General features: G+C 50.2%; 1 protein-coding gene across 2 annotated transcripts in view; it reads left to right on the top strand.

Annotated features, from left to right (window-relative positions):
- PTPRN2 (protein tyrosine phosphatase receptor type N2) overlaps positions 1–27151 on the top strand; it is a 985554-nt gene that overhangs the window by 626599 nt on the left and 331804 nt on the right. For both annotated transcript variants that reach the window (XM_007983635.3, XM_037991107.2), the window contains one exon: positions 17164–17228. In XM_007983635.3, coding sequence (XP_007981826.3) covers positions 17164–17228 — 65 coding nt within the window. The remainder of the gene's footprint in view (positions 1–17163; positions 17229–27151) is intronic.

Below are 27151 nucleotides of genomic sequence, written 5' to 3'. Positions count from 1 at the left end.
TGGCAATAATTACATTATTGGAGATCCCAAGCCAAGTGAGAGCAGGAACCCGTAGACATCGGTGGGTGAGTGATGTTGGCCTTTATTCTGAGAGTCTTTTCCACACTGAGTGAACTTCAGCATTCATGACCTTGTGGTCTGTGGAGGGCAGGAGGCACGAGGACACCTGATATGGTAAGGCTAATAGAAGACCTGCCACGTGGAGCTGGGACCCCCAAGAACCGTGACTGCAGGGTAATGGTGACTGATGGTAGAGTATCTCAGCTCTCCGTTGGGCTCGAGGAGGGTAAACTGCCTGCATTCAGCGCCGTTCCTGGATGTGTGGGGGCAGGAGGTGGGGGGCATTTTCCCTCGGGGTATTAACCACAGCCAGGCTTCACAGGGATGTGCAATCCCACTGCATGCTGCCTGGACAGCCACAACATCTCAAGTAGGGAATTCAGCTTCAAACACTCCCAGGTGGGCAGCCTCCAGACGCCTGGCAGAGGGAAAGGCACATCCTCTCTGGAGGACTCCTTTCTTTCCCCTTCTACTCATAAAGAATACCTGCAAGTAAAATTCCAAAAAATTTGAGTCCACAATAAAAAATTTCAAAACATACCAGGGAACAGGACAAAAGTCAACTGAAGGAGTGGACAACAAAAGAAAGCCTCAGATAACTATTGGACATGGGTCATAAATTTAAATATTTTAATATGATTAAAGGAACATAGGAGGAAGCTAAATATAACCTACAGATCAATAGTCTTAAAAGAGACCACAATTTTTGAAGAAATATAATATTTTAATGAAAGATATAATAATAGAAATTCTAAACTAAGAATATGAGTTTAATAGCAGATTAGATATAGTTGAAGAGAGAATTAGAGAAGTAAAAGATAGAACTAAGAAATTTTCTGGAATGCAACCCACAGAGACAAATTGAAAATATGAAAGTAAGGGTAGGAGCTATAGAGGGCAGAGTAGGAGGATCTTACCTACAATGCTTACGCCTTCCAGCAGAGTAGGAGACTCTTACACACGGTTCATAAGTGTTCCAGAAGCCTGTGGAGCTCATAAGCAAATACTAATAAAAAAAAAAAAAAAGTAGCTACATTGAGAGCCAACTATAATGGGAAAGCCGTTACTGGGGAAGAGGCACACTGTATCACGTCAAGGATCATCTTACACATCTTACACATGATCCATGAGCGTTCCAGCAGAGTTAGAATATTACCTATGATTCATAAGTGTTCTGGCAGAGTTGGAATCTTACATACGGTTCGTAAGCATTCCAGCAGAGCGCGCCAGAGGTAATACTTGAAGATACAGTGGCAGAAAAATTTCCACTACTGATGTAAGACACCAGTACTCAGATTTCAGAAGCCTGTGGAGTGAAAACGGTTCCACACCTCGATTCACGACAGTGAAGTTGCAGAATCTCAAAGACAGAGAGAGAATCTCTCTGTTTAGAAAGCAAAATGTTTTGTCTTTTAAGAAAAAAAAAACTTACAAAATTGAGAAACCTCCTCTGTCATAAGTGACTTTTACAAAGAGAGGAGGGATAATAAACAACTGAGAATTGAAATTGGAATGCTAATATAGATGCCTTGGCATATAAAAGGATAACAGGGGGTCATCATGAACAATTTATGGTCGTGTATTTGAAATGTTAGGTGGCATGACCAAAATACCAGAATGAAAAACTCCAATAGCCCTGTGGCCAAGGAAGAAATTGAGTTAATAGTTAAAAGTCTTCCCACAAAGACAATATCAAGTACACCTATTCTATAAAGTTGTTCCATGCATCCAGCACATGCACTCATACACATAACATCCCAGACCACACAGCTCATAAGGTTAGTATAATCTTGATACCAAAACTCGTAATTACAGTACAGGGAATGGCAATTAGAGACAAATTTCCTCAAAAACATAGGTGTAAAAACTACACCAAATAATAGCAAATTAAATCCAGCAATTTATTTTTAAAATATGAACAGTTAAAGCTGTAATTAATATGGTCTATCACATTAATAAATGAAAAAGAAAACAATTTATTATCTCAGTAGATACAGGTAAAAAACCTTTGCTAAAGATTAAATTCATTCATAATAAAAATGTTGAATAAAGTAAGAGTAGTTTGTTCTTCTTTTGATTTTTTAAAGACCCTACAGAAACATCATGCTTCCCAGCCAAACATTGGAAATGCTCTCTTGGAGCACCAGAAATAAGACAAGGATATGGGCTCTCGCCCTCAAAAGCATTTGCAGGAGGATCCACTCAGCAGGCAGTGAAGCAGGAAGGAGAGAGAAAGGGTGCACTAGGGAGGGAAGGGGCAAGACTGTCATTATTCACAGACGGCCTCATTATTCACTCAGAAGAGAAGGAAGAAGATCCAGGTAAACTAATGGAATTAGATAGTTTAGGAAGGCTGCTGTATGTGAAATCGTGCAAAAGTCAGCTGTATTTGTATATTTAGGAAAAAAAAGAAAATGCTATTTAGAAATGATATTCATTTAAAATAGCATCAAAATTTAAAGTCTCAGGAATATATACGTATTTTAAATATATAAGACTTTTATGGGGAAAATTATAAAACTTGAAAGATGTTGAAGACCTGAATAAATGATGAGATTTACATGTTCACAGATTGGGAATAATTATGCTATTAATAACAATCAAACTTCTAGATTCAATAAAATTTTAACAAAAATCCCAGAAACTATTTATTTACAAATGTGACAAGCTGATTCTAAAATGTATCAGTAAGTACAAAGAGTCAACACCTGCTTTCTTGTGTAGACAGTATAAACTACTTACACTAAAGTAAGAAAGATCACATGGATCTGAACAGGCAGAGACACCTGGGCCAGGAACAGAACTGACTGATAACGGGGTTGACATTACAGATCAGTGGGAAGGATGGCCTTTACAAGAAACTGGTGGGGAAATGGGGTATTCAATGAGGAAAAAATGAAATGACCTCTACCTTGAATCACATACAAGAATCAGTTCTTCAGTGTCAGACTTACATGTGAAGGACAAAAATCTTTTAGGAAAAAAAACAGAATTATATCTTTATGATCTTGAGCTAAAGGAGAATTTTTTCAACAAGATGCCAGATATGCGAACCTTAAAGAAAATGATAAATTAGACTGTATTAAAATCAGGAACTTTAAAAAGCCAAGCCACAAACTGAGATATGATAGTTGAAGCCCACATAACTGACAAAGTTTTGGTATCCAGAATGTTTGAAGAACGTCTACAAAGCAGTAAGAAAAAGACAAATAACCCAGTAGAAAAATGGGCAAAACAAAATTTCATATAAGAGGAAGCATGAACGATGAACAAATATACACAAAGATGTACAAACTGATGAGTTATCAGAAGTCACACACATTGAAAGCCCAAGGAGATATAACGTAAATCTACCAAATCGGCACAGTGTTTAACAGCTTAAACCAAAGAGCACACAGAGCACTAGGAATTCTGTGTGTTGGTGACAGGAGTGTAAATTGATAGAATCACTTTGGGACATCTATGTCTTCGTGGTTGTACTGGAGAAAATTCTCTACATGTGCCTGGAGACGTGTGAGAATGTTCATGGCTACGCTGTTTCAGATGTGGAGGGAAAAATAAGAACCCAGTTTCCCACCGGACTGGGTACGTGATTGGAAAAATAAAGCATGATGCGCCGTATGTATAGAATGCAGTCGCACAGCAATGAAAATGCATGAGCCACCCTCACATGCAAAACCAAATCTGAGTCTCAGAACCCAGGGTTAGCAGAAGACGGAAGGCACATCACAGAACATGTATGTTGTTATGTCATCTTATGCAGTATTTTGTTTAGGGATACACACATAGGTGAAAAAAAAGTCTACATAAAGAAACTATGCACCCAGAATTCATGAGAATTATTAGCTTTGATAGGACCAAGAAGAGCTCACAGAGAATATCAAAGATAATTTTAATGTTTTATCTCTCTCTGGAGTGGCAGGTATCCTGGTGTTTGCTGTCTTATTATTCTTTGGAGCCCACATGTATTTTATAATATTCTTTGTTATCTTCCTAATATTTAATGGAATATAAAATAAAATATTAATTTCAATTACAAATTAACCCCAAAACTTCTAACTTTCAAGAGAAAGTCATCTGAGTTGGTGAGAGGAGTCATTTCCAGGAGCCCGTGATACGCATGTTTAATAGAACGCTGAAAGTTACACACACGTCAGTAGGTGCACACGTAGTTTATCTCCCTAAATGTCCTTGCTCTTTCTATACTAAGCAGGGTGGGACCCTGGCTGTTGAGGTAGAAATGAGTGTCTTTGCATCGTGGTAAATTTCTAAAGGGGCATATTTTCGTCCCAGAGATCACTGCACTGCAAGTCCAGTCACCACGCAGACGTTTCTCAATGGGGTGGTTCTTGTGGGCACGGCATCTTGCCTCCTCTCTTCCTTTGGGTGGTCAGGCATCAGCCCCCGTTCACAATGGCATGGAAACCGCTCTTCTTCATCGATCGCCTCCTCTTGGCTTCCTGTGCCGCAGCACCTTTGGCCTCACCGTCAAAGGAGGAAAGAGACGATGATGAACAGCCCACTTCCAGCACAGGCACGGGCAAGGGCACCCCCCTTCTCTTCTCCCTCTTTGGGAATTAAGCTTTAAATGGTATCTCTGGTTTTAGTAAATAATTGTCAGGAAAGCAGTTACGTTCCAGGGTTATTTTAATTCCTTCTGACAGTTAGCAAAATTAAACATCCAAACATTGGGGCAACATGCTACTTTCAGATGACTTGATGTCAAATGATTAACATCAAAACATTTCCTTGTGTTTTGTGTTGTTGCTGCGCAGTGGATCACAACACATTACAGGAACATGCTCTGGCTGCTGGGCCGATCGCAGGCGCGTGTGCGCGCACACACCCACACCCACACACACGTGCCCTGCCACATGGCATCTTTCTGGCTGTGTTTTGACACAGTCAGCTATGAATGGGTTTGCTTTGCATACAAACCATCAGGTTACACCGCACCATGTGGGAAAGAGGAAGCCTCCACCAGCTGTGCAGAAGGGCGTACGTGCGTGATCCTGAGCCCGTTCCCACGGCGTACGTGCGTGATCCTGGGCCCGTTCCCACGGCGTACGTGCGTGATCCTGGGCCCGTTCCCACGGCGTACGTGCGTGATCCTGGGCCCGTTCCCACGGCGTACGTGCGTGATCCTGGGCCCGTTCCCACGGCGTACGTGCGTGATCCTGGGCCCGTTCCCACGGCGTACGTGCGTGATCCTGGGCCCGTTCCCACGGCGTACGTGCGTGATCCTGACCCCGTTCCCACGGCGTACGTGCGTGATCCTGAGCCCGTTCCCACGGTGTACGTGCGTGATCCTGAGCCCGTTCCCATGGCTATGTGCGTGATCCTGGGCCTGTTCCCACGGTATACGTGCGTGATCCTGCTCGCATTCCCATGGCGTATGTGCATGATCCTGTGCGTGTTCCCACGGCATACGTGCATGATCCTGCACCCATGCTCGTGGCTGGCAGCCCATATTGGAAGAGAATTATGAGACTGCAAATCAGGAATCCTCAGATATCCTTTTATCGTTGGCTCTTTGGTTCAAAACTAGAACTATGGGTGTGGAAGGTATAGGAAACTCCCTCCCTGCACCACCAGTGCCACCACTGGCCTTAGTAATAGAGGTAACACTGGTGGCGTGATCGTCCTGGAGAGAGTAACGCTCGAACGCTGCCGCTAGGGATTAATTTTCTCATGCTTCCTACAAGTCACTTATTCATTCCCTCAACAGGTCATCGTTGAGGTCCTCCTAGGTGCTGGGCAGTGTTCTAAGCACTAGGGCAAATCCTTGCTTTGTGGAACTGATATTCTAGAGAAAAAATGGATGATAAACAAGCATGCATTATGTCAGAGGGTGATAAATGTTTTGGGAAAGAATGAAGCTGGATGAGGGGACAGGCAGGTGATGGGCCTGACGTTGGGTGAGAACAGGAGGACCATGCCGATGGCTGCAGGCGGGCATTTGAGGCTCAGGAACAAACAGCAGGTAGAAAGGCCCTGAGGCAGGCACTGGCCAGGGCATCCCACGCCGAAGGGGCTGGAGTGGCTGAGCAGGGGTGAGGGAGCTGTTGGAGGTGATATCAGGGTGGCAGCCAAGGGCCAGGTTCTGAAGGGCCCTGTGTCTGTGGCCGGGACTGTAGACCTCACTCTGGGTGAGATGGGCCAGCGCAGGGCTTTGAGGAGAGGCGTGAGTGTGTCTGAATGGCCAGCACCCTCCCTCCCCACTCTGTGTAGACTCAGCCCCTGTCCAGCTGTCGAGGGGTCCAAGGCCAGAGGGCAAGTGGCGTTCCATACTGGGCTTCTGAACATTTAAAAGTCTATGTGAGGCTCATTAGCTGTTAAAAAAATGCTTCATCCTTTGAAAAATATATATTCATAGTGAAAAAAATATTTAAATGTATATAAAGCTATTGTTTTTATTTCTGCAAATTAATCCAATGAAAAAGACAGTAGATTGGATTACAAGCCTATGAGTAGTGATATTCTCTCTCAATGGGCTGGTAAGGTTTGGCTGAGTAATAAATTAATGACATACATAATTTTGTAAATTATTATATATTTATTTGTAAATGCATTTTATTCCCCTCGTTTCATGAAATCACTAGATTGTTTAATTACGATCTTCATAAAGTTGGAGTGTTTTAGACAGAAATGATTCAACTGTAATTGCACATGGGGTACAAAATGTAAAGTATTTTCATTAAAAATAAAAATGCATTTAAAATTGTAAACTAAAATTATGCTTCAAAAGTCGTTTTTCTTCAAAAATATTCTAAAGCCAAAAATAATTCAAAATATATCAAAATTTTCAATCAAAAGTATTTAAATAAAGCTGAATTTTAAATTGTATTTTTTGACAATTTAATCAAATTGTAGCCCATATTTTTATAAGAATAAGACATTTGCCATTTGCAGTTCTGGCTCTGAGATCCCTGCGGTTGCTGATGTCATGAGCTGGTAGCGTGAGTCGTGTATGTCCTGTCTAGACTGACGTGGAAAGGTGAAAGGGATTGTGAGGTGCTGCGGGCACCTCCACGTTTGTCCGTGAGTACCTCCAGAGCTGTGAGCCGACGTGTAAAGAAATGCCAGAGTGGGTGCCTGGCACTGCCAGGAACGAATACTTCTTTATGCAGAATGTTGGCTTTTCTGCAACCTGAGCAGCAGGATTTGACACATTCATTAATTTATGTTTTCTCTTGCCTAAGCGCTTCCGCTCTTCAAACCTCCCTGCTCCCGGGCACGAAAGGCCTCATGTAACACGTGGCTTCCATGGAAGGCAGGCTGCAGGGGTGGAGGCCTTTTCACGGCTCGCGTGGCAGAAGTGCTGGGTGCAGGGGACATCGTCCAGGCTCGGCCTGCGTGGCCCCTCCCAGGCCTGGCCCGGCACCATGGATGGAAGAGCCAGCCAGCCAGCGCAACTGGGGTCTCTGCAAGATCCAGAGCAGAGAATGAGTTGCTGGACCCACCTGGGCTTGTGGAGACACTGGCAGGTCCCGTGTGCGCCCTGAGGCCAGAATCTGCTGGCCTCACCAGGTGCGCTGTGCTGTGTCCAAGGAGGATGAAGGCGGCTCTGCAGCTGTGGGCCTGAGCTACTGGCCGGCTGGGGACATGGGGGACAGACAGGCTTGGGGAAGTCGGTGAGGTCAGGAATTTGGGTGGAGACACCATTGGACATCCTGGTGTAAGCGGCAAGAAGACAGGTGGGAATATCAGATCTGCAGAAAGGATGGGACCTGAGGAAAGAAAACAGCTCTGATCATCGAACAGATGCCAGTCAGGGCCTGAGGACTAAACACAGTACATGGAGGCAGAGGAGGGTGGAAAAGAGAAGCCTGAGGCCCAGCCCGGGACACCCCACACATGGGTCAGGGAGATGTTGCCGCCCAGGACACCCCACACGCAGGGGTGGATGTTCCCGTGGTGCCTGGCTGGCTGGTGGCTGCACAGAGCTTTGTCCTGGTCCTCTCCGAGCCCACGTTCTTACCCTCGGGCCCCACTGCTTGGTCACGGGGTGCCCCAGATGCTGCCACACCCACCTTGAAGGCTGTTTTATGTTTCATCCTCCCGCCCCCTCAGCTGTCCAAAGTGATTTCAGCACAGATCTGAGCATAAAACACTGATTCCTGCTCCCACCATCACCAGCCACGCTGTGACCCTTGTCTCCTCCCCGAGGGTTTGGGGAAGGATGAGCTTTGGGGGCCGAGGAGGTGTAGGGTCAGCCGAGGACCCTGGGCACTGTGTGCCGTGGTGGGACTGAGATTAAACACACGTAAATGCACCCCAGCTCCCTCCCACTCCCAAGGCATCTTGCTCACACAGGAGCAGGCCTTTGGCTGAGAACCACTTCCAAGGAGCAGAGCTGGCTGCCGAGAGGGCTGCAGAAGGCCAGGGCTGTGCTCTGGATGGGACCTGCCTCCAGCCACCATCACAGCCCAGCAAAAAAGAGCTGTACATGGCCTGGCTACAGCGTGTCGTCCAGAGGGTTCTTGCAGGTGACAGTGTTGGGACAGCACTCTGAGTGAGGCAGGGGCCTCTCCACAGAAAGGTTCTCTCACCTGTACAGGAAAACCTGCTGTGGGGGGTCCTGGGTGGCCACCATCCCTTCAGGGCCCCTCCCCGTGCACCTCCCTCCAGCTGTGGTGAGGACCCCACCCTCCAACCTGCACCTGCCTCCAGGGCCAGCCTCTCCACCCTCGGAGACGTACCACCCTCGGGGGCACACCTTCCACAGCCCAGTGTCCCATGGGGCCGAGTGGCAGCTTCCATGGCGGCTTCCAGACCTTTCCAACAGGTGTCAGGGTGTCAGGATCTCAGGATCTCAGGATTTGCTGAGTGAGAGTCTTTGGTTCTGAAATGAGGACTGAGGAAGCGTCACTGCATGTGTTTGATGTTAAGACATGTTAGAGATCCCAGAACCAAAGAAATTTAGAGCAGGACCTTCTCCAGGAAGCTTCAGACCCTGGCGAGCCCCCAGTCTAGAGAGGCTCAGGACACGTGGGTCCTGCCTACCCCGCCCCTCCCTAAGGTCTCCCTCGGCCCCCAACCCATCCTCCATGCCACCCATGGTCCTAGGAGAGCAACATGTGCCCCAGTGCCCAGAGGGTGCATGAAAGGTTCACAGCGTACAGTAGCGAGTGAAAGGCTTTGAGAAGGTTCGCAATTTTTTAACTTTTTTTTAGGAGTTTTTAGGTTTGGCCTGAGCGACCAGCAAGCTGTTTCTCAACCTGGTATGAATAAAGACCCCATTTTTTCATAGACAACCTGTTACCACTGGGAGAGCCCAGTCTGGGAGCAGCCACTCCGAGGGAAGGTGGGGCCCTCGTGGGCCTCACGTATGGCCCTGCTAGAGTTCTTTTCAGAAAACGACATGGGGAAAGAGAATGGGCTGAAATAGGAAAGCACGGACATTACTTATTTTTAAAAGATTCCTTTACAGGAAATGTGATCAGCCCTGCGCCCAGGTGGGCTTCGTGTCAGTCTGCGACAGGGCAGCTCGCCCGGGCCCAGGAGGCCTGTGCACTCCCAGCAGCTCTGTGGCCACCTGGGATACCCAAAAAGGAAAGGAGGTGCGGGCTGGGGTCCGAGCTCCGATCACTGAATCACCTTCCTTCAAAGCTCGTTCCCCTTCCTCTTCCCAGGAATGACACCCACTTTAAGGAAAGCCCTCGACTGGGCACCTTGCTGACATGCACGGGGAATCCTGACCGGTGGCTTCCAGCTTCAGGAAGGCTGACCTCAGGGCAGGGGCAGAGTCCTCAGAGGTCCCCAAATTACCCGGAGATGCTGACCCCCTGCACGGGGGCCCTGGGTGGAAAGTGGCAGCGTTGGCAGCTTGTTTAGGGTGACTGTGGCACAGGAGGCAGATCTTACCCTGGGGGTGTCCTTTCAGCTCGGCCAGAAACCAGGCTCCACCCCATCAGGGAGGAGGACCCTTCCTAAGGAAGCCAGTGGTGCTGTCCAGAAAGCTGGCCAGGCTCCAGGTGACAGCTTCACCCTGGGCCTGGGGGCTCTCCCTCCCCCCACCGTCTAATGGAGCAAAGCCATTAAGCGATCCCCATTGTAATTAGGTTACAGAAGAGACTTCTGCGCATTCTTTCAGGTTAAAATAACGAGGATAAAGAGAGTAGGCAAAATTATTCCACTGTAGCTGTGTGCTTAATTATATGGAATGCCGCATAAATTGTCAAGTGCAAAGAATTAGTCTGATAAATTAAAATACTCATTAAATAGGCTATTGCAGAATTTTGAGAACATTATAGGGTTCCGCTTCTTCAGGTAATTTGCATATCCTTCATCTAGTGAATTTAATTTTAAAGGACTTCTTTTTTGTGTTTGGAAACCCTTTTTGTCTCCCATGAAGATAAAAACGGGCTTTCTCTGTTGTTCTGTGCCTTTATCAAGGCAGCTTCTCCAACTGTCTCCACGCCCTGACCTGACAGACTCGGGAGGCCCAGAGCTCGACTCAAAACATAACTCAGACCTGGCATTTGACGGACATCTGGCTGAAGCAGGCTTTTTCTTTTTTTCCTCCTTCAACATGGTTAGCAGAGACTTAAAACTTGGCACTGTTGTCATGGAGTTCATAAAAAGGAACAGAAGAACACTGAGAATCAGCAGGCATTTACTCTACACTTAAAAGGAGTAGGTGTGAGTCCTCGGTTAGACATGTGTGGGCGGAAGTCTCGTCAGAGGACGGCGGACTCCCCAGTGCAGATGCGTCAGGATCAAGTTCAACACGTGTCCCACTTCCACCAACGGGGTGGAAAAGGGAATCCATGCGGCCGTTCAGGGAAATCTGGTAGGGCGTCAAGGATGCAGGAGTAATGTCGAGAGGTGTCCAGGGTGGCCTGAGACCCACAGGATGCTGGGGACCACGAGGCATTGTTTTTCCTTTTAGGCATATTTGAGGTTAAAAAAAAAAAATCTGAAGCGACAAACCACAGGGCTGTGCCGCAGAGGCTGCCTTGTGCAGCGTTCACGGCGCAGGAGGAGGGAAGGGCAGCCTCTCTGTTTCAGTTCTCTCCGCCAGCGAGAAATCTCCAAGTCAGAAAGTGAACTAGTGAGGACGGGCATCGCCGAAAGGGGCCGGAACACAGGACCCCATGAAGTCAGCTGATGCCCCACAGACACTGCCTCCTTCCACAGCACCAAGGGAACACACAGACACCCCCGAAAGCACTCGGCAGTCTCCAAAGAGATTTCCCTGGCAAGAAGCTGGACTCTGGGGACTCTGGGACCCGGATTCTGTGTTTTCTGAGACTCCCCGGCACCTGCTCAGGGCACTGTCGGGCTTTCCAGAGGATGGTGGAGTTTCTTGACGTGAGCTGGCAGGTTGCATGTCAGTGCCTAGCACAGCGCTGGGCGGCATCACTCAGCAGACGGTGTGCGAGGCCTCGGGAAGGGAGCAGTGACACCGGGAGCCTATGGGCGCTGAGAAGCAGCCTGCGGGGTCCCTCACTCCTCCTGCGAAGGAACCGGCCTGTGGGGGAAGGAACAGACCCTCTCCTGGGAAACAGAAGAAATCAGGAGAATCCTGGTGACCTTTATGCTGTTGCTGTGGGTGCTACTGGGGGGCCACAGCGATTCCGCTGTTGGGGGAAGACCTTGATAGCTGAGTCACCCGGAGCAGAGTCGTCGAGCGATGCTCCAGCTGATGTTTGACGTTCAGAACACAAGCAGAAGCACTGATCGGCGAGTTAATAGCGCTGGAGACCAGAGCACACTGCAGTCTCAGACACAGAGCAGATACCTTCTCCTTAGGAATGACAGTGTCCCGGTCACAACACATGCAGCGAAACAGCTGCCACCACGAGCGCCATGGGTTCGTCACTTGCTGGGTGCCGAGACCTGGGCCATGCTGGCTCAGAGGCTCCCGCGTGGTCCTCACAGCGGCGGGGAAGTGTGCATGGGAATCCACAGCCTGGATGGGGAGACGGATTGAAGTGTGGGAAGCGCTGGCCCTGGCACTTGGCGTGTGACGGGAACGTAGCCACTGCCAGCTTCATTACTTTTCAATTACTTTACTCTGTGACTTCGATTTTGACTTACACTGCAGTTTCAGATTAGCTCGAGAATGAAACTGTCCTTTGTACTCTCTTAAAACCTTTCAGTACCTAAAAAAAAAAAAAAAAAAAAAAAAAAAAAAAATTAATTCAGGTTGTTTGCTTCAATTGCAGATTTAAACTGACTGAACTAAAGTTTAAAAGGTCCGGGGTCAGTTTTGAGAGGCTTGCCAGGCAGCACCGGGGGAGTGCTGGGAGGGTTGTCGGTGGCGCATTTGTTTACTTATCCGTAAATTTAATTTTCAGCTTTTATTTTAGATTCCGGGAGTACATGTGCAGGCTTGTGATCTGGGCATACTGGTGATGCTGAGGTTTGGGGTACACTTGCTCCCGTCACACAAGTAGTGAGCACGTCCCCCAGAGGGAGTTTCAGCCCTTTCCTCCCACCTCCCTCTCGCTGCCTCTCACATTCCCTCTTACATTCCCCGGTGTCTGTTGTTCCCGTCTCTACGGCTGTGAGTACCCGATGTCTGGTCCCCACTTCATGTGAGTGCGTGTGGCAGCGTGTGGCTCTCTGATGATGTCTGGTTCCTGCTTCCGTGTGACAGCGTGTGGTAGCGTGTGGCTCTCTGATGTCTGGTCCCCACTTCCATGTGAGTGCACGTGGCGGCGTGTGGCTCTCTGATGATGTCTGGTTCCCGCTTCCTTGAGAGACCGTGGGGCAGCGTGTGGCTTTCTGCTTCTGCATTAATTTGCTTAGGATGGTGGCCCCAAATCATGTCCTTTGCAGCAGCGTGGATGCATTTGTTGAAGAAAGAACACAGGCCCCTAAGCATCAAAGTGCAGTCACAGACCCTGAAGAACCTTGCCTGTCCTCGAGAGGCTCACAGTCAGCTCGGGAGGCAGCTCTGCCTGGAACTCACCATGATGCCTGTTTCACTGACTTGGAAACCATTTCTCAGCTCAGGTCCAGTGAAGAGCAGACGGTGCCACTGAACCACAGCACATGCTTTGGAATCACCTCAGATGATTTTGTACTTATTGAACAACCTCTCAGACTCATTTATCAGCCTCACTCTTGCATGGGCATCTAAAAGGAGTTTTAGCGATCAACGGGTTAAAGAATCCTGATGCATGTCACACTCAGAGCCCCTCCACTGAGCGTCTCCACAGCACAATGCTGGTCCCCATGTGCTCTCCAGGCCTCCTCAGGGCTGGTCCCCACCTGCTCTCCAGGCCACCGCGGGGCTGGTCCCCACCTGCTCTCCAGGCCTCAGCAGGGTTGATTTTCACGTGCTCTCCAGGCCGCCACTGGCTGGTCCCCACCTGCTCTCCAGGCTGGCCACACAGCATTTCTCATGAGCATTCCACTGTAGCCAAGAAGATCATCCTCTGAGTTACTGTTGGCCACAGCCGACACCCTTTCTGGAAGTTCTGCTGCCGCACGTTCCTGGCCTCTTGGGAGGCCCCAGTGGAAAGTGCTCAGGCAGAAACAAGGACTCATTCCCTCCCCAAGGCCTCCAAGGATGCGCCTTGCTGCGCTGCCTATTCAGGGCAGCGGGAATTGCCGAGAGTCATCACCGCCCTGGCCCGTGCTGCGACCCCACTTCAGCTGGGGGAAATGTGCACTTCAGAACCAAGGAAACGGGCAGGAAGGCCCACTTCAGAACCAAGAGAACACGGACAGGAACGCCCACTTCAGAACCAAGGAAACACGGACAGGAAGGCCCACTTCAGAACCAAGGAAACACGGACAGGAAGGCCCACTTCAGAACCAAGGAAACACGGACAGGAAGGCCCACTTCAGAACCAAGGAAACACGGACAGGAAGGCCCACTTCAGAACCAAGGAAACACGGACAGGAAGGCCCACTTCAGAACCAAGGAAACGGGCAGGAAGGCCCACTTGGGGAATAAACAAAGCACTGTGCCAGCAGCGCGGGGGACCGTTTGCATCCACTTGGCAAAACTAGTTTTACTTTTTCAGGAATTTTGTGAGCCCGTTATTCATACAGCCATTGTGAAACATTGAATGATAAAAACACACTTAAATAAACTGTTTTAAGAGCAGAGTCGATCAATACTCAAGCTCACCATTTTATAACTAATTTTCTACATTTTCGTGTCATCAGCGCCCTTGAGATTATTTCTGTCCTCCGTGTCTGCATGGTGGGAACTCTTTCCTGTGCACCTGCAGGTCTGCGTCTGCTTGGTTCGCCCCACTGTGCCTCATGTTGGAATTCAATCCCCATGTGTGACTCTGCATCTGCTTGGTTTGGCCCCACCATGCCTCATGTTGAAAATCAGTCCCCACGTGCGACTCTGCGTCTGGTTGGTTCAGACCCGCCGTGCCTCAGTTTGAAATTCACTCTCCATGTGTGACTCTGCGTCTGCTTGGTTCGGCCCTGCCATGCCTCATGTTGAAAATCAGTCCCCATGTGAGACTCTGCATCTGCTTGGTTTGGTCCTGCCGTGCCTCGGTTTGAAATTCACTCCCCATGTGCGACTCTGCGTCTGGTAGGTTCGGCCCCGCCCTGCCTAATGTTGGAATTCGGTCCCCAGGTTGGAGGCACAGCCTGGTGGGAGGCCTTTGGATCATGGGGGAGGGGCGGATGGGGCTGGGTGGATCCCTCCTGAATGGATTCGTGCCCTCCTAGGGTGGAGGTCAGCGACTTCTTCTCTCGTCGCTCCTGTGAGACCTGACTGTTAACGGGAGCCTGGCCCTGCCTCGCCGTCTCCTGCTTCCTCTCTCCCCATGTGAGCTCTGCACACTGCACGGCCCCCTTCACCTTCCACTGCAGGTGGAAGCGGTCTGGGGCATCCTCAGATGCAGACACCTGTGCCATGCTTCTTGTGCAGCCTGCATTACCGTGAGCCAAAGAAACCTCTTTTCCTTGTACATTGCCCAGCCTCGGGTGTTCCTTTACAGCAACACAAACAGACTAAGACAGTGTCTCTACTCATTCCCTTTAGTAGTTTCACATGAGCGCTGAAGTCAGCCGTGATGGGAGCATTTACACAGAGCAGAAATTACCCAGTGCCACAATTCACAATTCTGTTGTGCATGGGACAGGCAGCCTGCACACCATGAGCTGTGAGACACACAGGGCTGTGCTGAGGATGGTGAAGAAGGGGGTGTCTCTGAGCACATGTGGGGCCTGAGCTGCCTGGAAAGAGGCTGTGTTCTCGTCAGACTGAGGAGCTCAGAGCATCCTGGCAGGAGACAGAGAACGCCTGAAATATGCTGAAAAGCGCAATATCTGGACAAGGAGAGTCACCTGGACCTCAGGGCCAGCAAGGCAAGTTCTCCATGCTTGCAGGGGACACCAATGAAAGACTTTGAAGGACCACTGGAGGGTCTGGATTTGGAACCAGAGGTCTGGATGTTGAGTCCAAGGATGGACAGACACCCTTAGACTGACTGCTCGTGACACCCTGGGCAGTGTGGAGAATGGACTAGGGCCAGGCAACCTCTTGGCAGCCACAGCCTGCAGGTCAGATCAGACCCACTGTCTGCTGTTGTAAATAAAGTTTTATTGGAACACAGCCACGACCATTCACTTAGGCGTGGCCTGCAGCTGCCTCCACACTGCAAGGCAGGGCTGAGTAGCTAAGACGGAGCCGTGGGCCTGCCGAGCCTGACCCAGTTGCTACCTGCCCTTCATAGGAAAAGGTTGTTCCCCTGTGGATTGGATTTTTCTCATTACTGCGGGCTGGGCTGCCGTTTCCATTCCTGACCCTGACATCAGTGACTGTTCTGCAGCAGTGACCGGGGTGGTTCTCAGGTTGCTTTTGTATTCACTTTCTGCTCCTCAGCCTGCTTAAAAGAGTCCGCTATTACCCACCTGAGGGAAGCTTGCCGATCAGTCAGATGTCTCCTCTGTTTGCAGGAGGACATCAGCACTGATGACCTTATAGCACTCTTGCCACCCAAGGCTTACGTCCGTGTCCTCCCCTCCCCTCCCCTGGGGTCCCACCCCATCCTAAAGCTTTAAAGGAACTTTGCTTTAGCACAGTTTTCTGTCTGCCTCGTTCTTTCAGCGCAGTAGGTAATTACTTACATGTAAAAAATAATATGCATTTGCTCGAAGGGAAAAACTTTCCGAAAGACAATGGAGAGGCTGCAAAGGTGGGAAGGGCAGGCTGTGACAGGATCTCGTTCGCGTCCCTCTGAAAGGAATAATTTCATTACCCCAGATTAACACGGGGGTGCTACAATAAGGGGTGAGAGTAACTGATATTTTCCTGCTGCCTCATCCTGTGTTAATCACAATCGCAAGGCCTCTTCGTTGGTAGGGTTTGCAGTGAAATTCCATTTTTTTCTGGTTTTCATCTCCAAAGCGACAAGGGCTTTATGCAAACGCGTATTTCCACAGAGTCGTAAGCCAAGGTCAATTGCCTTGTGACACCCGTCCTCTCTGTGAAGTGAGGCAGGTGGGTTTGCTGTGTTGGTGCTGGGATTACTGAGGTTTCATTTCCATCTGCTAATTGTTTCCAGAGCTCATTTCCCGTGGTTTGCCATCGAGTGCAATTCATTCTCTGAAAGTCTTCCTCATTCTGCATCAGGAGAAAACCAGGGTGAAGCCTTTATGAGAGCTAAACTATTATAGGATGTTCCTGTCAGGGCATGAACAAGAGGCCGCAGAATAGCTGCTGGTGCTGGTGACAGAAATACACACGTTCGGCTTGGCCTTCTAGGGAGTCTTTTTATCAACACCTAATGCTGGTTAATGACACATATTTCCCAGTAATTGTACAGCTACGAACGATTACGTAATTTTAAAATAAGACATTGCAGTTTGCAAAGCGTGTCTACATATTTCTCATCAGTGATTCACAGTAGTCCTGGGGTCCTGGTGGGACATCCCTTTCTAGATGGAACCAAAGGCGCACAGTTGAGCTGGCCCGAGGGGGACCCAGTGGTCAGTGGGAAAATGGGGCCTCGTTCAGGTTCCAATTCTGTGCCTGTTCATGACCCTTCCATTAAGGTAGATGGGTCAAGCAGTCGGTAATAGAATTTTTCAATGGAGAAAAATGCCCAGAGGTGCCCGGAGACTGAGGACCTCTCCAACCTGACCCCTGTGCTTTCTGATTTTTCCTAACAGTTGACAACAAAGACAAACTGGAGGAAACCTCTGGACTGAAAATTCTTCAAACCGGAGTCGGGTCGGTGAGTAACAGGAGGGGTGCCGTCTGCTCTGAGATTGGCGATGCTGTCTGGGTGCTGGCGAGCACCGTGAGAACAGAGGCTGGACCTGCAGGTTAATTCAGCCGAGGTTCTGTTTTCCAGGGAGAACCAGTGGGCTGCGGCAGGAGCATCCTCTGTGGGTGGGAAACGGGGACAAAATGTGCCTGGAGAGTTCAATGATGTCTTAGGGCCTTTGAAGTCGTAATTTAGTATCCCCACAAGAAAAAGCATTAATGGCTAAGAAGAACAGAGAAGCCTTCAGAAAATGTGCACTTCCTCCCCTCTTCAGCTGTTTTGTAGTTGCTAAGTGTGTGAAAATGAATATGGGCTAGAGGGATTCCTCTTTCCTCCTGGGATGCAGTGGGACATGCTTGTATCTTCAATATCGAAGGACGTATATTTGGGAGAGGTGATATAAAACGGGAAATGCTTCCATAATATCATTGAAAATCTATGAAGCCCCCGTGTGTCCAAACCTCACCATGCTGGTGTCAGAGGGCGTCGGCCAGGCTCCGCCAGCAGCCAGAGCCGCGGGCACTCTCCCCTCACATGACAACTTAATGAACTGCACACAGAGCGCGGACGCGCCGCCTCTCAGGAATGGCGTGTGGCCACTCGTAAGTCAGTGTGGACCGAAACCAATCTACGCTCTCGCGTTTGAGATTTCGGGTTTCACAGCACTCGCCATTAGAGATAATTAACTGTGAAGGAGCGCTTATTTATGAGTGTGCTTGCTACACAGCAGAACCGCCCTCTGAGGAGCCACTTAAAGACAGGCCGCTTCTGTGGGGAAATCTCGTCCTCACCAGGCCCGAGACTCGGGCTCTTGAAATAAGAAGCTGCTTAATTGGCCGCTCTGCCCAAACAGAGGTTCTTGCGCTTCCCATGCAGTGCCTGCTTAAGGATAGCCTGAAGGGCTTGGAAAATGTCTGCCTCTCGGTTAAATGACGGGCAGGGTGTGGGAGAGGAGAGCAGCCAGTGACCGATGGAAACTGGCCTCACGGCCCGACAGGTGCTCCTGTTCTCGGTGTTTCTTGATGCCTTCCTGGCTCGTGCTGGATGAACGAGGTGTTGGGCAGCTGGTGATGCCCTGGTCTTTCCCAGAAGCTTACTGTGTCTTTAGCACCCAGCAAAGGGTGAGAAAGAAACCAAGAGTCGGGGGGGCTGCCAAGAGCCACCTGCATCCCACAGAAGGTGCAGTGACTGATGCGGAGGGGCCAGGTGGCCTCGAGGTGGAGTCAGTGGGGGGCGGCTGTGACCCGGTGTCACACCGGCAGCCGTGGGTCTCCTACATGTGGAAGGAGCTGTGGTGTCCTCCTGCCTTTCCTCTCCCTCTGAGCTCATCACGTGGGGTGGTGTTTGGTGCTAAGTCATTCCTATAGGGATAATGGTGTCCAGGAATTAGGGACAAATCTAGATGGACTCAGGTTAGAGCCATCTCTGTAATCTGGTCAGAGAACACGTCGAGGCTGGGACCGTCTGCTGAACTGTGGAATATTTAGGCCCTGTGAGAAGCTGCTGTGGTAGGCAGGGAGGTGGGTCCTGTGAACATGAAGGAGGCTCTGCCCTGAGAGGGCTGGAGGGGCAGGGGTGGGGGACGGGGAATGGGAGACTCTGGGGTTCATCTGGGAGGTGACCAGTGTGGTGCCTGGTGTCCAGACCACCTTCCTCATTGAAACCTGGACTCTGGCCACTCCAGGAAAGCGGCAGGATGTGGTGACAGGCAGAGCCACTGACCGGGCAGCTCCAGCCCAAGTGGCTTCTGCCGTGTGCCTCGCTGCACTTTGCCTCTTAAGCATGGAAGGTCAGATGTTATTGTCCACGCACACATGAGCCGGGGGGATAGCGCCTCCCTGGCCGCCCACTCAGGACGGAGCTCCTTCCCACACACACTTGGGCCTGGAGGACAGCACCTCCACGGCCACCCTTTCAGGACAGAGCTGCCCTTCCCATACTGGAGGAGCCACAGGGCCTGGACACTGTGGCTGTAGCCTCCCAGCTCCTCCTGTCCTCCGCTGGGCACCTGTGATGTCCGGGCACTCCCCGCTTGGATCGGGGCATCTGGGTTTCATCCTCCCAGCTCCTCCCGTCCTCCGCTGGGCACCTGTGATGTCCGGGCACTCCCCGCTTGGATTGGGGGAGTTTAGTCCTCCCAGCTCCTCCCATCCTCTGCTGGGCACCTGTGATGTCCGGGCACTCCCCGCTTGGATCAGGGGATCTGATTTTCGTCCTCCCAGCTCCTCCCATCCTCTGCTGGGTACCTGTGATGTCCGGGCATTCCCCGCTTGTATCAGGGGATCTGAGTTTGGTCCTCCCAGCTCCTCCCATCCTCCGCTGGACACCTGTGATGTCCAGGCACTCCCCGCTTGGATTGGGGAATCTGGGTTTTGTGCTGTACTTGGTGCTTCCTTTCACTCAGGCCCTTTCTTGACTCTGCAGAGCCGCCCCTCGCCATCTGTTTCACGGTGGCCTCCCGTGGTCTCTGTGCTCACCCCTTGACTCTCCTTCCTCTGTTGTCAAACGGGGGTCATCACAGAACCCGCACCACCGGGTTGTGTGCAGGTTTCTGGGTGGCAGAGTGCGGACGAGTGAGCACTCATAAGCATTCACTGTCATTCTCACCATGGTCCTGACGCCCCCACAGCATTTGGATTAGGCAGGGGTTGGACCTTCTGGCTCCGTCCACCGTGTCTCAGCACCCTCTGTCACGCCTTCGCCTCTCCCTCCCTCGATGCTACATGACAGATTATTTCCTGAAATTGTCTCCCACGTTCCCTCCTCCTCTGTGTCTAATCTGTTGTAAAACTCAAATGTTGGGTACTTTTTTCTTGGTTACTGTATTTTTCACTTAGAAAAACTTTTTATTTAGTAATTTATCAAATCTGTTCTTTTGCCTTCTACTTTGATTATGTGTTCGATACCATCTTTTATCTTTTCAATCATTTTAAACCTACTTATTTTACGATCTCGTCCACACCCTCCAGCTGTTTCCTAGTCTTAGGTTTCTACAATTCCTGCTCATCACGTCTGCTGAACCCCTCCTGCGGGTCTGTCCTCTTTCGTGGTTGATGAAGTCTTTCTTTAGAATTGTGAGCTTACCTTCAGCAGGGATTGATGATACTGAAGTGTGAATTTCTATGTGAGAGTTTCTGGATAAGAAGTTTTGCCCTCAGTGTCCCAGCGGATCCACTTTCATGTCAGTTGTCCCCCTGGGAGTTTCTGCGCCATTCAGTGAAATGTGGACCTTGCTCTGGCATGTGCACAGATCTGGGGTTCCGCCCCCTCCCCACTTCCCCAGCTGGTGGGTGGTCTGTTCCTGGGCTTCAGTCTTGAGAGAGGCAGGTCCTCAAGGTCCTGGGCCTCATGTGGAGTCCCCATCTCCATCCACCCCAAGGCCGCACAGGCTGTCCTTGTGTGGCTATCGGAACTCACCCCCCAGCTCTCGGCTTCCACACACTGGGATCCAAGGAAAGGTTCCAAATGTCCAAGAGCCACTTGAGCAGCAGCTCCCGGTCACGCCTGGTTTCGATGGCTCCTCTCTGTGTTGGAATCTGGAGATCCCCTTTCTTCCTGTGCTCGTGGCTTCATGCTCCTCAGAGCCGATGCCGTGTGTCATGTGGGATTTCAATGTGCGTGTCTGAGGGTCCCTGCTCAGCCTCCGTTTAGTGGGCTATTCGTTCGCTCATTCCTGGATATTTATACGTGTCAGGCAGGTTTTAAGAACTGAAACTACAGCAGTGAACAAAACAGACAAACCTTCCATCACGGAGCTCCCATTCCAGGTGGAGCTGGAGGTGCATCGAGGAATAAGGCCCGTTGTTTCCTGAAGGCAGAACCCGGGGTCACCTGCATTGCTTTCTGTACTCACTCGGGCGACCGCCATCTCTGTTCCCTTCACGTCGACCAGCTCCTCCTCTGCGAGTTCTACAGCTCGGACTCTCCAGGGCCTGGGTCCCTCCTCCTTTCTGCCTGTGCTCTCTCCTGCAGGGAACTCACCTGGGCCCTGGCTTCTTATATCATCTGTTCGGTGATGATCCCCAGCTTCACTGTGTCTCCAGCCCTGACCCGTTCACTGAGCAACAGACGTGTGTGGCCACAGGCCGCCTCCATTTCTCTCCTGGGAGATCCACAGGGGAGACTCACACTTAATGTGGACCACACAGGGCTCTTGAGCTTCCTGCCAGAGCCTGTTTCTCCCCCTAGGTTTTCTCTTCTCTTATTGGAAATGGCATCGCTTTTCCTCGTGGAGCTCTGTCTAGGAAGTAGATTGATTCAATGCATGGAAATCTGAATGGCTGCTCAGATTATCTGTGAAGTGGATTGGCCTCTGCCCACCCCCGATGCCATCTCATGTGTGGGCAGGAAGGTTCTGCCTAGACTTGGGCTGATGGGCTTCCTGCGGGGGACCGTGGGGGCCGAGGGCAGGAGTAGGAGCTCACCTGCACGGCACCACGCCTCTGCTTCCATCCACGTCCGACCTGTGTCCTCTCTGGCCCCTGAGTGAGCAGAGGATGGACCTTGCCATTCCCAGGGGCAGAGGCTCCGTCATCCCTGGGACAGAAAATGATGAAACCCTAGAGTGTTTATTTCACCCACTGGTTACAATCTGGCCACAAGGAGCTCATCCACCCTGACCTGCCTCTCTTCCTGGCCATCTCCAGATACTTCCTCGTTCCACTAAATGCTGGAGACCAGCTCCTGGAGCGCCATCCTTCTCCATGTGGCCATTTTACATTTCAAAAGAGAGTTCTTCTCGAGCTCTTGACTCCATGGACGTCGTGCCCAGCAGGCCCTCAAGCCCAGCATCTGTGCCTCCCGCTTTTCCCTGCCCATCTCCGCGGGGAGGCTGCCCCCGGGAGAGGGAAGGAGGTTTATGTATTTGGAGTAGATTTGCGGTGGTGAAAATGGGAGAAAGGGATACAAGTTGAGAAATTATTTAAAAGCTAATGACTTTTTTTCTAATTTGAGTTGCCTTATTCAGTATTAAGCCTGAATTTGACGATTCCGATTTTTAAAATGTATTTAAAATTCTTCTAATCCCTGACTCTGGAATATAAAGCAGAGTTTGATTACAGAAATCTAATAGCATTTACAAAATCTCTCCCCTGCACTTGCGTTTAACGCACGTGATGACAGATAGTGGAATTAAAACCTTTTAAGCCAAATGGAAATATCTCAAAACAAAATTTAAAGGAAATGAACAGATTACAGAGCAGATACATACCCCTCATAGATGGGTGGCATTTTGATGTACTTCAAAATCTAATTTCTGATATCTTGAAAAGTGTTTGCATTTTATTCAAATTAATAAAACCATGTTTTTTTTCCAAAGGAGAGTGATAATCACCAAAAAGCAAAACTCAAAAGTTTGGAAGAAAAATAATCTGGATAAAGGCAGATCCGTGGCTACAGCCTTCTCAGTTGTATCCAGAGTTAGGGGTGTGTTCTGGTTTCTTAGCATCGTGATAGACAGAGCAGAGAGGTGCCCTGCCCAGCGTGTCAGTGACAAGTGGCCAACCCCGAGTCTCAGCAGGGCCCCTGCGGGCTCAGAGCGTGAACAAGAGGGATCTGAGCAGCAGCTGAGGGGAGGAGCTGCTCAGACTGGGGGCTGCCGGGGTGGCAAAGAGTCCCCATCTCTGCCGAGGGAGCCTTCTCTCTGTTCAGTGTGGGCTGAGGTCAGAGGTCGCAAGATGGTTCTTCAGGGAGCCCCTGGGGCTCCGAGGCAGTTGGGTGTGAATCCCTGCTCAGCTCACGCCACCCTCACACTCCGGTTCAGCAAGCTCCAAGCTTCTGCTGCTGCTGCTCACTGGGCTTCTGGGTGAAACTTTCTTCCAAGAAAGGATTCTGTAACTAAGAATATGTGGATCCCAAAGTCCCTTAAAAGCCTATGAACCTATGGTCATGCATCCACCCCGTGAATAATGTGAATTTCCTGTGTGATGTGTGTTACCTGGGGTGGGGGTTGGGGGGTGAGAATCCCCCGTGAATAATGTGAATTTGCCGTGTGATGTGTGTTACCTGGGGTGGGGGGCGGGGGGTGAGAATCCCCCGTGAATAATGTGAATTTCCCGTGTGATATGTGTTACCTGGGGTGGGGGGCGGGGGGTGAGAATCCACATCACGAATAATGTGAATTTGCCGTGTGATGTGTGTTACCTGGGGTGGGGGGTGGGGGGTGAGAATCCCCCATGAATAATGTGAATTTCCCGTGTGATGTGTGTTACCTGGGGTGGGGGTCGGGGGGTGAGAATCCCCCAGAATAATGTGAATTTCCCGTGTGATGTGTGTTACCTGGGGTGGGGGCTGGGGGTGAGAATCCACATCACGAATAATGTGAATTTGCCGTGTGATGTGTGTTACCTGGGGTGGGGGGCGGGGGGTGAGAATCCCCCGTGAATAATGTGAATTTCCCGTGTGATGTGTGTTACCTGGGGTGGGGGGCGGGGGGTGAGAATCCCCCGGAATAATGTGAATTTCCCGTGTGATATGTGTTACCTGGGGTGGGGGCTGGGGGTGAGAATCCACATCACGAATAATGTGAATTTGCCGTGTGATGTGTGTTACTTGGGGTAGGGGGTGGGGGGTGAGAATCCCCCATGAATAATGTGAATTTCCCGTGTGATGTGTGTTACCTGGGGTGGGGGGCGGGGGGTGAGAATCCCCCACGAATAATGTGAATTTGCTGTGTGATGTGTGTTACTTGGGGTAGGGGGTGGGGGGTGAGAATCCCCCATGAATAATGTGAATTTCCCGTGTGATGTGTGTTACCTGGGGTGGGGGCTGGGTGTGAGAATCCACATCACGAATAATGTGAATTTGCCGTGTGATGTGTGTTACCTGGAGTGGGGGGCAGGGGGTGAGAATCCACCCCATGAATAATGTGAATTTCCCGTGTGATGTGTGTTACCTGGGGTAGGGGATGGGGGGTGAGAATCCCCCATGAATAATGTGAATTTCCCGTGTGATGTGTGTTACCTGGGGTGGGGGTTGGGGGGTGGGGAGTGCAGATGCTCAGCACTTACCACAGGGAGCAAGCAGTGGGGCAGAACTGAGACGCATGATGGACGTGTTCGAAACCAGCTTCATTTCCTGCCCCCGCTTCCACCCTGTCATTTCCTGTCTGTGGAAAGAGGTTTGCTACTGTACACAGCTCCTACCCAGTTGCTTGGGGATTACCAAGAGGAACTTGGACATTGAATGCACACTTTGGCCAAGTCAATAGCAGGAACATATCAGCCGTGGTGGCCCAACATGGCCGTGCACCTTCTCCCTGGGGTCTTGTGAAGATGCAGATTTCCTGCCCACCTCACCAGATGCCTGGTTCTACACACCCAGGCGTGACCCCGGAGAGGACAGGACGGGGGGGCCTTTGCCCACAGGTGAAGAGATCCGGAGTGAGGAGGTGAGGAGGTGGGGAGGAGCTGCCCCTGCTTGTCGGGGTAACAGCTCTTGCTCTGCGGTGCCCAGCAGCACGACTCTGCCTTTTCAGGCACATTAGATGTTTCAGGTGGGTCCAGGTGGGTGGATAAGGCTCTTGGCTGGAGGAAATGCTATTTGGGAGATGCCAACAGGTGAGGAGGAGAGTTGCAAGCAGACCACTTGCCAAGGGCTCTCCAGCCAAAATGATTCGTGTGAGACCAGACGCCCTGCAGTGCCGGGGGCAGGTGAAATGTCACAGCTACAATGGGTGAGAAATCTGTAGATGTTCCAATCACATCCTAAGTCTAAAGTCCTATTTCTTTTTTCTTGAGATGGAGTCTTGCTCTGTTGCCCAGGCTGGAGTGTAGTGACGTGATCTCGGCTCACTGCAAACTCCACTTCCCGGGTTCACACCGTTCTCCTGCCTCAGCCTCCCGAGTAGCTGGGACTACAGGCACCTGCCACCATGCCTGGCTAATTTTCTGTATTTTTCAGTAGAGACGGGGTTTCACCATGTTAGCCAGGATGGCCTCAATCTCCTCATGATCCACCCGCCTCGGCCTCTGAAAGTGCTGGGATTACAGGCGTGAGCCACCGCGCCCAGCCTAAAGTCCTATTTTTAAGATTAGTGCTGAAGGTTGCTTATGAACAACAGTTTTGGTTTTATAAATAAAAACCGCATGTGATGAAACTCATATACGTACACTCTGTGGGAGGCAGGGTGAATGAGTCTGACTCTTCAGAAGGCAGAACAGCAGGGGTCACGTGCGAACCAACAAACAGAAACTGTTCCCCTTTGGCTCAGTAATCAAACTCCCAGAAATTTATCCTAAGAAGACACTCCACCCAACAAGGAAGTCAGAAAAACAAAACCTTCACCAAAAAAAAAAAAAAACCGGCTTAAAATATAAAACAATAGCAAGGCAACTCATTATAACAGTCAAATAAATCAAGTTCTGTGATTTCATTAAAAATTTTGAAAACTCTAAACTTAAAGGCAGCTGTGTAAACACGTGTGCACGGAGATGTTAGAAGCCCATGTATGTAATGGGCGACTAAGAGAGCAGCTCTTATGGGGCTGATGGTGGCAGCAGAAGAATAACGAGGCTCATAATTGGGAAAGGAGAGCTTCATTCCTCATAAAGAACTGCATCCTGCAGGGCAGCCATCCTGACCAGCTGGGAAGCGTAGCCTCCGGCCAGAAGCCAGAAACAGGAACTTCTAGTGAGAGGCAAAGGGAACAGGAATTTTTGCTGAGCGGGTGGCTAAGTATATATATTCCGCAGGTTATGGGAGGAGCTGTGAATATTCATGAAGAGGAGACACAGGCGTGCATGGTCAGCTAACATGTGCAAAATGCATCCCATGTTCACTGGGGGATGGAGGCTTCACATGTAAACAGATTACAGTTAGGCATTCTGCATCAAAAGGTGAAGCAGGGGACGTGAAGGCCCTCCCTGTGCAGCCTCCACAGACCAGCCAGAGGCACTCCGTGAATGGGGTTTCTTATGAGGGAGGAATGCTGATTGGTTGTTGGGTTGAAACCGTGAAAGGAAGAGCAGCTTCAGGCACTTGGTGGATATCAGGGATGGAGTCTTTGAAAAGGGCTGGTTTCTGTTCAGCCCTCAGAGAAGGAAGCCTGGTGGTGATTAGTTGAGAGGGGGGTGGTAACCAGGCGGGTCTGAACCCAGGGAAGGAAGCTTGGTGGTCATTAGCGATGGCGGCAGGTAATGAGGCGGGTCTGACTTTCATCCTGTCGCAGTCCCAACTCAGTGTTAAGGTTTCTCTGGGGTCCTCATCGTCAAGAGTGGGTCATTCCATCAGTTGGGGGCTTTGGATTTTATTTTTCTCAGTGGAATTGGAAGTGCGTTTTTTCCTTTGTCCAAAAGTTTTTATATCATTTCTGACTTCTTATTTTGAAACCATTATAGATTCACAGGGAATTGCAAAGTTATAGCAGAGAAGTCTCATCTATCCCTTACCCAGCGAGGTTTTCCCCTGGTGGTTATGTCTGGGTAATTATAAAAGCCAATTATGGCAAAACAAGGAGATTGAGATTGGAACAACGTGTGTGTCTAGTTCTATCGCATTTTACCTTTAGTACCACTTTTTACAACCTAAATAAAGGGAAAATATGTAACCAAAGCAAAGGTGCTTACACACACATTAGCAAGCGTGGGAACCTGAGGGGAGCAGCCACCGTCGGGGACATGGGCAGCCTCTGTGACCTGTTGACTGTGGTCACCATGCGGAACGCTCACAGTAACCAAAGTCATCAGACATCCGTGAAGATTCTGCGTGGCACGGTGCTGCGCATAGGCCAGGACATGATAAAGGTTTAAAATCACTGCTGGACTTTAGATGAGGGCCTGTGTTTGGGGATTCAAGAGAAGGGGCAGTGGATGTGGGTGGGGGGTGCAGAATGGGCTGGTGGGGCAGACAGCACAGGCACACGTTCCTGACGGGGCCGCTGGAGCCGGAGCAGC

The sequence above is a fragment of the Chlorocebus sabaeus genome, chromosome 21 (assembly GCF_047675955.1).
Source record: "Chlorocebus sabaeus isolate Y175 chromosome 21, mChlSab1.0.hap1, whole genome shotgun sequence".
Lineage (NCBI taxonomy): Eukaryota > Metazoa > Chordata > Mammalia > Primates > Cercopithecidae > Chlorocebus > Chlorocebus sabaeus.
The sequence above is the reverse complement of the archived record's forward strand: the minus strand, read 5'-3'. Positions and strand labels throughout refer to the sequence as shown.